At 45.4% G+C, this 12,624-nt stretch overlaps 1 protein-coding gene across 1 annotated transcript; it reads right to left on the bottom strand.

The window, feature by feature from the left end:
• Nucleotides 1-10,601: 10,601 nt before the first annotated feature.
• PtA15_9A141 (uncharacterized protein) lies at nt 10,602-12,349 on the bottom strand (the record flags this gene model as incomplete). Its single annotated transcript, XM_053172319.1, has 8 exons — nt 10,602-10,635; nt 10,767-10,819; nt 10,921-11,012; nt 11,148-11,242; nt 11,378-11,487; nt 11,785-11,829; nt 11,938-11,962; nt 12,054-12,349. 8 exons carry the CDS (start codon nt 12,347-12,349, stop codon nt 10,602-10,604), a joined length of 750 nt encoding a protein of 249 aa, XP_053023571.1.
• Nucleotides 12,350-12,624: the final 275 nt, after the last annotated feature.

The following is a 12,624-nucleotide window of genomic DNA, read 5'->3' as shown; positions in this document are numbered from 1 at the left end:
GGAGTAGAATTTCCGGGCGTTTGAGAGTTGATGTGTACATAGGAAGGCGTCGGGACGGGAGGCGACACCTGGCGACACGGGCCAGCTGACCGGAAAGCCATCGGCTGCGGTGTTCGCAGTCCGCAACTGAATTGGCGAAGTTCAGATGGCATTCATAATTATTACACCAACCTTTTTTTATGTTTAGAAAATCTTGAAAAAGCTGAAACATATGCGAATAAGGGGACTTCCCGTCAATTCAGAAGGCAGGCTATTTTCTATTTTCTATTTCTTGAGATTGAAATTGCATGCCTTGATGGAAAGAAACAACTCAGCAAACTGATTAAGTAATAAAAACTGTTCATAAGGCTCCATTTGTCAGTAATATATTGCAAGTGTAATGGAATCTGGATGGCTTCCCGCCAATTTAAAAAGCAGGCCATTTTCTATTTTCTATTTCTTAGCATAGAAACTGCTTTTGCTTCCCTTTGAAAATAGAAAATAGTATTTAGCTGGTACATTCTAAACCAAAGGGAAGTCCTCCAATAGTATTTTTTGCATGTCATACTGTGTGATACCAGACCAATTGATCCACAAAAAATTCATCAGTTAAACTGGGTTTTAGGGAGGTCATTACCAGAATTAATCAGGAAAGCACAATTTATGGTGTCTATGGTGTCCAGAAAGATTAGACAACACAAGTGCACTGCAGATCTCTGCTGAAATGCTTAGCAAACCCAGGGCAATGGGGCATGTTTCTAACTTTCTTGTATACTAGGGAAATTGCGGCTGCGCCGCAGGAACTTAGACTGAACTCAACAGATAATCAAAGGAAAACCAGTTAATGTCCGCAAAACTTGCAACCTTTGCAACATTGACACACGGAATGCCATTACCGCTACAATTTCTTGACTCTTGAACCACAGTTATGTACCTGATCAGACACATAATAGCTGTCACATTAATAAGATGTATAGCAAACCACAAGAACAGTTGTGCTGAATATTTTTACAATGAATAGACTTTTTGTAATGTGTCCCGGAGACTTCAAATGTTGGCAATGTTTTGTTCTAATTCCCAGTGGAGTGCTCCACATAAAGATGGCAAGTGGGTACCCGTTGGCGGGTACCCGGTACCCGCCAGCTGGTACTCATTGCTCTGGCGGGTACCCGCTTCACGTGTACCAAGTACGGGTCCGGGTGCCTGTTTTTGCAACATTCTCAGGCGGGTACCCGGGTACCAGGGTTTGATACCCGCCCGCATCATATTGTTAGTACTTGAGATATCCCCGGCTGCGGCTCCACCAGCTGGCCGAAGGGATTCATCTGGGTGAGCGGGTGTATCTGTACCATGAGCCCGCCAAGAGGGATCCCTCTGGACTAGCTGGCACATGTAAACCTGCTCGCCGAGAAGAATTACGTACACCTGCCCACCAAGAGAAATCCCTCTCGGCGAGCTAGTGCATGTACCTGCTCACCAACAGGGATTCCTCGAGGCGTAGGCGAGCTGGTATTTGTATGGAAACCTGCTCGCCGAGAGGCATTCCTCTTGGCGAGCTTAACCAGCTCGCCAAGAGGAATCCCTCTCGGCGAGCTGGTGTGTGCATACCAGCCCGCCAAGAGGGATCCCTCTCGGCAAGCTGGTATATGTATACCCTAAACCCTACATACCTGAAAAAAAAAAAAAAACAGAAAGTACCCGCGGTACCCGCCAAAAAGACCCGGGTACCCGCCGCCGCGTGTCCGGGTACGTGTCCGGGTATCAAGAAATGGCTGAGAAAGGAGCGGGTACCCGTACCCGTCGCGGGTACCCGGGTCTACATGGCCATCTTTAGCTCCACATTGCAGGAATGTGTTGCTGCAAGTTTTGCGACCAAAATTCTCCAAAATATATTCTTCTGCAGTGTGGTGTGATAGTAACTTGGTAACTGTACCGGGGGCTAATTGAGGGATATTATGAGTGAAGATTTGAATAATTTTTTTGTATTCAGAGTTGTTGAGATTGGTGATGGGGAAAGTATTGCATGCAAGAGTGTAAGGGTTGGGAGACCCTTCACTGTTTGGAGGCTGAGTGGTGCAGTGGGACAAGGCACAAGGCCTGGGCGTTCTAGAACCAACATCATCAGGGGCTATATATTTCAGGGCTAGCCAGGCGGAGAGAGATAGCGTTCCAGTTCCCTCTGTTAGTATAGGTACAAGCAGAGAGTCAGAAAAGAGAAGAGAGAGAGAAATACACAACTCACCTAGCCAGGTGGAGAGAGATAGCAGTCCGGTTCTCTGCCAGGCTAGGTGGGGGCAGGGTGATGGCTGGACTATATTCATTGTCATGTGACATGGCTTGTGAGGCCTTGTGAAACCCGCAGGGAGTGCGGGGCTTCACAAAGAGTTGGGTACAAGAGCGTGAACTGATCTGACCCTGATTAATGTATACTCCTGGTGATTGAAAAATTAGCTGCATCCCAAGAATATTGTTTTCCAGAAGTGCAATTCATCACTGGCCCACGACCAAGTTGTTATGGAGAGTATATACTAACCCCTAAATGTATGTGATAACTGACCCTACAACACAAATCAGCAGCCGGCTCCGGATTGAGCATTGAGAAGGTTGCTCCAAGGCACAGGATTAGGACCTCATCTACACCTCACAGCATTAAATATTGTAGATGGTTTGCATTGACTAAAAATGTAAACCTGGGATGAGAGGGCTCTTATTGGACCAGGTATGCCCCTGAATATGATTAGGTGAACTGGGGTAGATGTTACTTAAATTTGTTTGTTACATCACAAGACAGGTAGAGTACCAGGGGTATAGATGTGTGAGGCATACCTGGGTGAATATAGATACATACTCTGTCTTGTAGGCAAGCTGGTTGGACAATGGAAACACATTAATGTGTGGGATTGTAGTAGAGATTGCCAGTGGGTACCCGTTTGGCGGTACCCGCACCCGTTGGCGGGTACCCGCCACTGCCCTTTGAGTACCCGTCCGCGGGTGCCGTGTACGGGTCCGGGTATGCAATTTGGGCCGGAAAATCACCGGGTACCCGGGTACCAAACAGGTACCCGCCAATGTCAGCAGTGGATGGCCGGCCATCGAGTGGGGTACACACCCCGCTTGATGACCGGACATCAAGCGGAGTACACGCCCCGCTTGATGGGACATCAAGCGGAGTACACACCCCGCTTGATGACCGGACATCAAGCGGGATACACATCTCACTCGATGGCCGGTGCACTCCATGACCAGCCATCGAGTGGGATGCACACTCGATGACCATTGACCGGTCACCGAGTACACACCCCGCTCGATGAACGGTCATCGAGTGGAGTACACACCCTCGATGAACGGTCATCGAGTGGAGTACACACCCTCGATGACCGGCCATCGTTGAGCGGAGTACACACCTCCACATCCCACGCGATGACCGGACATCGAGTGGGGTGATCACGATGGCCGGCCACGGAGCGGGGTGTGTACTCTGCTCGATGACCGGCCTACACCCCCACTCAATGGCCGGTCATAGGGTTGAGTGCGCATCCCACTCGATGGCCGGTCATCGAGTGGGATGTGCACCCCGCTCAATGTGCGGTCATCGAGAGGGGTGTGTACATACCCCACTCGATCGGTCACCAGTGCGGTACCCGCGTACCCGCCTCAAGTACCGCCGGTACCCGTCGGCGGGTGCCGTGTCCGGGTCCGGGTGTCCAAAATTGGAGAAATTCACAGCAAGCAACACTGGGTCGCTACGCTAACCATAGCGGTTAGCGTAGCGTAGCGCAGCGCAAATGCGCTATTTTTTAGTGTAGCGTTAGCGCAATTGCACGCATATGCGCTAACGCTACGCGCACGCGGTGCGCAGCTATTTTAGCTGATAGCGTAGCGTTAGCGCAGATGTGCGCAATTGCGCTAACACTACACATGCAGGGCGCAAAAGAGCGCGCGCTATGCTGCGCTACAGCGCCTTTAGCGAGAAAAAAGGGCCCTTTAGCAGGAAAAAAGGGCTTTTTTTCCGCTAAAAGCGCTGTAGCGCAGCGCAGCGTAGCGTAGCGACTGTAGCGGCGCGCTAACGCTAACAAACAATTGGCGCGCTGTTAGCGCCGCTGAAAATTAGCGCAGCGTAGCGGCGCTAACACTATGCAAAATAGATGGGCGCTTTTTGCCGCTACGCTAACGCGTAGCGCTGAAATAGCGTAGCGTAGCGACCCAGTGTTGCAGCAAGTACCCGCACCCGTCGCGGGTACCCGGACCCGTTTGGCCATCTCTAGATTGTAGATTAGCTGGACCTGGTTGATAGTTTTTGTATAGTTAATTTTTGTTGGATGAAGCCATCTCAACATGGAAAGCACTAATTTGGATATAATGGCAAAAGGACACTCTGGCCACACAACCGGGATAAGAAATCCAATCTCAGTTACCAGAATTAGGCCTGGGACTATTTATTTTATGGTTTAGACTTTTTGCAGCTGTTTCTTAATGCTACAGGCACAAGTCTCATTCAGTGGGCTAGAGTAGTGCAGAGGAAGAGGTGTCATCACGATCCATCACAGGATCACAAAATTAGCCATAATAGGAACAGAGACTCGTGACAGTGAAGCCAGGATATGATTCCATTTTAATTACTGGAATTGGTATTGGTGTGGCCTGTTAAGGCCCATGATTTGGGCTAGAAAAATGGTACAGGGCCTCAAGATGATGCGAGCGGAATGCGAATAAATTTACATTTACATCAAATTGTACACAGTGTTACCGGTTTACAGCACATGATTTGGCAGTGGAATTGCAGTTCAGGGTTGAGTGGAGGAAAAGAGGTCAGGTGAGTTAATTTGAGCACACAGAATAGGGAACATGGAATGGTAATGCAGGCAAAGCAATTTATTGGAATTGGAACAATAGTTTTGACGCACATGGTACATAGAAATTCTGATTTGTGGAAATGACCGCACTGGGAAAAACTGCTGTGGAAACAACCAAAAAAATTGATGTGCTGCATTTGGTGTTTGGTTTCAGATAGTGCTGAGTCATGGAGATGTATCTAGAACCAAATTTTTAGAGGGCAGAGCTGAGGGGCAGGCTAGGTGGCATTAGGAATTGGGATAATGCCAATCACGTGTCATGTGCTGCATTTGGTAGTTGGTTGCAGATAATTCCAAGTCATGGAGATGTAACTACATATATCGAAATGTATAGAGGGTAGAGGGGCAGCTTAGCTGTAATTGGGAATTGGGATACTGCCACTCGCGCAGCTTTTGCTGTATATATGTCTTGTGAGGTAAGAAGCATCAGCATGCCAAGAGCCGAGGATAGTGCGAACCCCATCGGAACAACATGCCAAGAGCCGAGGGAAGTGCGACCCATCGGGCCTCAGCTCTTTGGAAAAAAGTTGTTATGTGCTCAGCGTGCGTGTCCATGGAAGGAAATCCGCAGAAACAATGGAACTATTTTGATGTATCCCCTGGACAATAAGTGTGTGATTAACTGCTGAAATGTGCAGAAGAAGAAAAACAACAGCTGTCAAACTAATTGAGCAACTGGGTTGTGTATAGCAAAAGGAAATGCTGTGGCAAGTAAATGAATGATGCGGCTGTATCAAACGTAATAAGACGGGGCATTCAAGACAACAAGACACTCTTAGATGATAGTATAACGTATTGAGTTTATCAATTGGTACAATGCTGCAGATACCAAATGCAATGCAACAGACATCGTGGTGATGCTTGCCGGTTTCACGAGCGGGAAAGGTGTGAGCAAACTTGGTTGGGGGTTCATTGCAGGGATGGGGAGGTCTATTTATAGCCCGGGAGAAGGTGGAGCTTGCCTAGAAGAGCATAAGAAGATCAGGACCCGAGACTTATTGGATGAGCTCGTTGGGATCAGGGAAGATATAAAAAGAAGGCCGGACTGGATTTGTACCGCGAACGGCTAACCAATACGGAGAATGTCACATATAGCGGTGCAATTTTACAAAGATGGTTGAAGTCCCGGATGTGGAAATTGCACTTAACAATATGTTGCGGCAGAGTTAATGTCGCATGTAGCGGTGCAATCACAAAGATGGTTGAAGTCCCGGATGTGGAAATTGCATTTAACAATGTGTTGCGGAAACAAAAGCAAAGCCTTCCGGAAGAGAACCTGGCTGCAGGAGGAGACACTGGCTAGCTGCGACCTGAAGAATATAAAAGGAGGACGCTGACGGTCATTTGGAACGGCAAGGCCGATGGGGGGTATTGACTGGCAACGCCATGATTGTTGTCCTCCCAGCAATGGTCTTTTCTTAAAGATCACTGATTACATCAACAACTCCTTTTCCCGCAGACCCAACATGGGGAAATGCTGCGCAAAAAATGGGGTTGTCGACGTAATTAGGGATTTTTAATGCTTATATTCTGTGTATGCTTATGTCAGAATCTGAGCTTTTTAGTTTGCTCTCTTTCTTAGTTGTCATGTTCATGTCCCCAGTTCCAGTTCCTGTTCCTGTCTCAGTAACTGTCCCTGTTCCTGTTCCAGTACATGTCTTGTTCCTGTTGTCCTGTGTGTTGCATGCTTTCAGGCTCCCTCTGGATCTTGTGCAGGGAGCTCTCTAGTTGTGTGTATGTGTCCGCAGAAGAAATAAAGGTAGCCTGTCTGGTATGTATGGGTTGAGAGAGGCTGTTTCTCTTTCCACTTTCCCCTTTCTTTTTCTCCTCTGTATCTGTTTCAGAAAGAGTTGGGGGAGGGGAGGAAAGGTGTCTTCACCTCTCCCTAGTAGAAACAGATCTGTGAGGTTTCTTTTGTAAACCTAGGTCACAAATTCACCCAGAGGTTGGAGCCCGCAGGCGGGTGGGTGGGTGGGGCAAAAATATTTCCCTTTATTAGTTAGTTCTAAAAAGTAATATTGGTGCTGGTGAATCGCTTTCATGACATAAGTTCAGCCAAGTTGCTGGTAGATTCTGGATTGATCCGGAATTTCCTGCAGCTAGTCTCACCGCCTTGTGAGACAATTTTGCTACGCCTCGTCTGCAGAAGCTTCTTCTTTCCGTGACCTTTAGCCACGTCTCTCTATTTAAGTTGCGCTGATTCTTCTGTGCTTAGCGCGGAGGGAGTCATTGGCCGCCGCTTAATGGACTACGCCCACCTCCTGCTGCGCTCCCGTTAAACTGCAATCAAATTTTGCAGCTGTAGGATTTCAGCGGCAAAGCTGTCTGGGAATGCAGTACTATCTACATCAAAGACAACCAATCATTTATTTGGCTCCAGTGGAGCTGCTATAAGAGCCACCAAAATTCACGTGTTCATTTTTCTGAATGGAAAATTGAAAAAAGAATATCATTCACACTATAATCTACATCAGAAAAGACCAATCATTTTGCTTAAGAGCTCCTGATAAGAAGGAAGTTGATGATCATTATTTCCATCAAGAATGTTCAAAGCTTTTTCTTGATACCAAAATCCAAATAATGAAATTGCAATACTGCATGCTTCATCTGCTGTTTTTTGTCCTTTTTTATTCATCCTTGTGGACAAGTATTTGTGCACAGGACCAAATAGGTTTTCTGGTGAATGAAGAGATGGAAGTTGTAATTTAACCCAACCAAAGATTGGTAAGCTCTGACTAGTTTTATTGAATAAGACATCCATGAACCAATTGATGAGATCATTGGAGACTGGCATCATTTCCTCTTTGATTAATTGACATGCCAAACTATGTATCATGACAAGAAATTCAACTATTTGAGTTATTCTGCGTTGAAGCAACCTAGATTTTCCCGTCTTATCATTTTTTCTTACTTCAATGCCTCTCAATCCAACAAAAAACTCCTTGTCTCTAGCATTATTTGGAGATTGAGGAACTGGAATCAAATGAAGGGGAAGGCCATTTATGCTTATCATTTCTTCATGATATAAATCAAAGCGGCTTCTCAACACATAATCCTGCACTTTTTTGTCAATATATACTTGGAATTTGTCTGGGATATCTGGAACTCTGGATTGAAAACTTGATTTGGGTGAATTTAGCAATGCATATTTAAATGCTTGCATCTCATAGCTGGAAGTAACCAGCTCTTTAGCTTCATATATAATGTTATTTTCCTGCTCCAGCCTATTTCTTTGAATATTGCTCATTTTGTAAATCATATCCCAATGAATTTCAGGATTAATGGTGATGTTGGATTTTGTTTTGTACCAATAAAACAACAATGAAAGTGCTAATTCAGCTTTGTGATATAGTTTGATTTGGCTCCATGACCAGTAGAACAATACCATTGAAATGACTTTTTTGACACTGAGAAATTTGCTTCCCAATTTTATTGCATCTTCTAATTTTCCCTCAAACCAACCAAACAATGGTGGACCATCTTCAGATTCTTCCAAGAAAATATCTCTAAACCATTTCACTAAGTCTTCCAACTTATTTTCCACCTGATAGCCCAACATTGTTTGGCTCACTTGACAAGAAATAGAAAGCCCATGAAAAAAAACCAAAAGTTCCAAAATATCCGCAATTTTATCTTTTGTAGTTTCCAACTTTCTCCCAAAGTTCTTGCCCCTCAAATTTGTTGGTTGGATCAGAAATTTGTAATGACCATTGGCTTCTTTTTCTTTAGAATGAGCTTGAATGAGCTCAATTTGGAGGCCATTCAAGTTGATCTTTTGTCTATGCTTGGAAGGTGGTAGCTTGTCATTGATTTGTGTCAATTTGTATTCAAATTCCAACAAGAAATCTTTGATTGTTGGTGATTCATTGGTCTTCCCAAGGAATGGTACTGCCCAAGAAAGCAGGGGACCCCACTCTTCATCCAAATTCATGATTTCAAAGTCCCCTGGGGTATGGTCAAATGTGCGTCTAATTGTTGCCGGATATTTAGAAGAGCGGATTTTACCTTGATTTTCATCTGTAGCTTGTTGAGGCTTCTTCATTATTTTTTTTTCCTGGTAAGAGTTTGCTCCCTTGGTCTGAATCTGATCTTTTCTCTTACGCTTGTTGGAAACCAAGGGAGCTTGGACCTGCTCAGCATGTTGGCTCGCAGTAGCCACCAATGATTTGGATTGAAAATCATTTTCTTGTTCTCTGTCTTTCAGTGTTTGGAACCCTCAACCAATCAAAAAAGTCAGGAAGGGGGGGTGGTACGTGTGATGGGCGGAGAAACTTAAGACTCACTTTCTGAATCCACTTGGCCAGGAAAGAATGGGCTTGTGCTTGCGTCATCCTTCATTTCATTGCCTGAGTTGGGTAAAATTCCTTCCAAGCCCCCGCCATGATCTAATCACTCGTGAGCAGCATTGAATGATGTAACCAAAGGGAAAAAATGATCGGTCACAACAAATCCATAGCCACTGGATGATAGGTCACAGAATTCTTCTCACCTTCAGAAAAAAAACCGTTGTACCATGTATCAAAATTGTTTATATGGTCGCTGTAGATGTAAGCTTCTGTCCTGCCAATTTGGTTTAAAAGGTGAAAGTCTTGGACTCCAAAACCTCCCAATTCATGAAAGTTTGGTTCTGATAAATGCGGGGCAATGACTCCATTTGTTGATGGCCCCGGTTCAGTGTGAAATGGCGAGGTACGAGTGCCGATAGAGAACTTCAAATACGAAAACAGAGCAAAAGTCGTGCCAAGAAAGCAAGGATGATGATGATAAGCGATACTCATTATAAAAATTTCGGAGGAAGTTTAGGTCAAAAGATACGGATTTTGAGGAGGAGCTCAGGAGCCAGTCTATATACCCAATTGTGTCATCCTCACGTTCACGTATGATAAGTAGATATTGATTTTGAGTTACTTTTATCTCTGTATCGCTGAAAAATGTGCCAGTCCATGTACAGTAGCTTCAGGTTGACATCATGTGCAGCGCAGTTGTCAATCCCATGTTTCGAGCTTCACTCTAACTGCTACACTTGTAAGTTCAAGCAAACGAAAGTTTCCTCCAAAAGCTGTGCTAAAGGCCACCATGGGTCCGCTCAAGACAGAAAGAACAGGGTAATTCAGACACCAATCCAGGGAATTTGGGTTTATCGTAGGAGCATTTTGCTACACTTTCTATTGTCCTTATTCACCCGTTTTGCGTATGTCAGTCGTCATGGTAAACTGAGGGCATTTGAAGGAAGTGGATGCACAACGGTATGTCTTTTAGCTCAAAGAAGACCAAGCAGGTTGCCAGTACTCATTCTTCTCGATGCCGAGTTCCAGCTTGCAGCATGAGCACCAAGAAACGGTGGCCTTTGGGGCATTTCTGCGTGATGGGCCATGGTGAAGTTTTGATATGGGACCTTGCGAGTAACTTCACCGTCTTTAGGAAGGTGCATAGCCGAAGTTGATCATTCTCCATACTTTCAGAGTCAAATAATGCTTAATTCTTCCTGACTCTTGTCCACAAGCTTCAGTTGTGAGTGCCATCAAGACAGCTATTACAATTTTGTATCTGTATGCGCAAGTATGCAGACTGGCATGCGAAATGTGAAAAAGCAACCATTCACACTTTATTTACATGTATTTCTAATCATGTCCCCTTTCTTGCCTCCTTCCTACTTGCTCTGAACAAAGAGATGAATTAGATAGGATGCAGGGGAGGTATATATAAGAACTTATGTGGTAGAATGGGTTAATAAGGTCTGGCAACAGCCATCTTACGGATTCGATGATATTAATCATGGCTTGGACTAGGCGGCCCGAACCGTCTGCGAATATGACAAAAGGAACGAGGAACGGATATCACCATTAGCCCCAGAAAGGAACAGTTGCGTTTTGTACAATGAGCGCCTGCCAAAGAAATTGAGTCGTGTGGTGGAAGCCGGGAAAAAAGCCTTACGAGATAGGCCATACGATCCATGTGACTTTTGCGTTAGCCAAACCCAAGGGAATCTTGTTCACCCGCAGACCAAACAAGCAAGAGAAACCAAAGAAGAATGACAGAGGATGAGGCGATGTCGGATGTTTTGTCCGTATTGAAGAGTTCAACTCACGGGGCCAAAGCTGTTACTATCTTTCGAATGGAACGGATCGTCACCTTCGACCCAGCAATGACCCATTGGAACTCGAACCAAGTGCGGGCCTTCTAGTAGCAACGAAATATAAACAGATAAACCATTCTTAGTGAGTCAGTCGCGTAAAGGGCACCTCGACCGTAGCAACTCTCATACTCCCAACCGTCTTCTTCACAATGAAAACAAGAGGGAAGTTTCAAACATGCCTGGATCGATATTTTGAGTCTTTGCACGCTTGATGATATCGCCTTCCAAGCCCAAGATTCGTTTGGTGAGCAAAGTTCCTGGAAACTCTGGATGCCTGTTTTTAACGTCGGGAATGAGCGGTTCAAAGGAAGGAAGCAAGAAAGGCGACAAGAAATGGGAGCAGGGTTAGTGTGTTTCTAGATGAAGGACCGTCCGACTCGGTGGCAGACAGAGAGACGCAACGACGGACCAGAAGGTGATGATGTCGCCTCGCTGAAGGCTACTCGACTTGTTGCCTAAAAACTTATTCACCAGAACAATGTCTCGTGTCAAACATGATGAATCTGGATTGAAAGTTGGCTAAAAATATACATAAAAACCCATTAGTTTTTTTTGTACTTCTTTCTATGTAAAACAAACGAGGTATTGAATGACACGCGAAAACCCAATTCATCGAGAAACTGCAAAGGAAATGAAGGGATAGTCTTTATTTTCTTTCACCTGCATGGACCTATGTATATATATGAACGAGAGCCCGGCCAACGATTCATATATTGATGAGCATTGAATGTTTGATTACTATTGTGAGACAGATTGTATTCCTGCTTTGATTTCGTGACAGGAGATGAAGATGATTCATAAGATGAGATGAAAAACACAGACTGACTTTCCAGTGATCCGAACCAAGCCCACACCATGTTCCTAAGGCAGATTTGGCAGAAGCAAGATACAGATGCGAGTCAACATTGGTCCCTTACGCCAGGCTTGTCCAGTGAAAGTGCGCATGGGAAAACGAGATCAATCAATCACATGGATGACCAGAACGACCGGGACCCTAATGACAGAACGAGCGAGTGAGACAGGATCAGTGTTAAGCATTCTGGAGTAATTGTAGTGGTGGACCGAACAAATTGTGGACGACGGACCAGAGCAAAAGATTCAAAGCCTTCGGACTGAGGAAGAAGGATTTGAACCGATGATGATTGGAGGAATGAGAAGGAGAAGGATGGACGTGTTGACGAGACGAAGATGAGGATGGCCGACGATAGACAACACAACTCAACGCCGAGCGAGAAGCCAGGGTATCGTTCGGCGATCGGCGTGTATTCGTGTCTGGCGCTCTGGGTCGGCCTGGGGCTGATGGTGGATGATAAAGCGTTTGAGGTCGAAGTGAGGCGAAGTGGTGCCGGAAACAAGACCAGCTGGGATGGTAAGTTTTCATTGAGTGCTTTGTCGGAGTTCTTGGAGCTCTTGGCTTGGTTGATCGAGGCAGGAGACCCCCATCCCTCGATCGGAGGGATTAGGTAAGGATCTTCAGCTATGGTTTCTCTAGTCCTGTTTTCTCTTTCCTGTCCTTTCTACTCTTTCTTTCTCATCACTTTGTTTCATCTCGGGCAAAGTGGGTTCAAAAGAAAATTAAATGTAAGAAGCCTATACCTTCATCAACCTGCATGAAAAAAACTGCTCTGCAAGACAGCAAACCATCTATATCCTGTA

The sequence above is a fragment of the Puccinia triticina genome, chromosome 9A (genome assembly GCF_026914185.1).
Source record: "Puccinia triticina chromosome 9A, complete sequence".
In the NCBI taxonomy this organism is placed as follows: domain Eukaryota; kingdom Fungi; phylum Basidiomycota; class Pucciniomycetes; order Pucciniales; family Pucciniaceae; genus Puccinia; species Puccinia triticina.
This window is presented reverse-complemented; position numbering and strand designations above follow the sequence as displayed.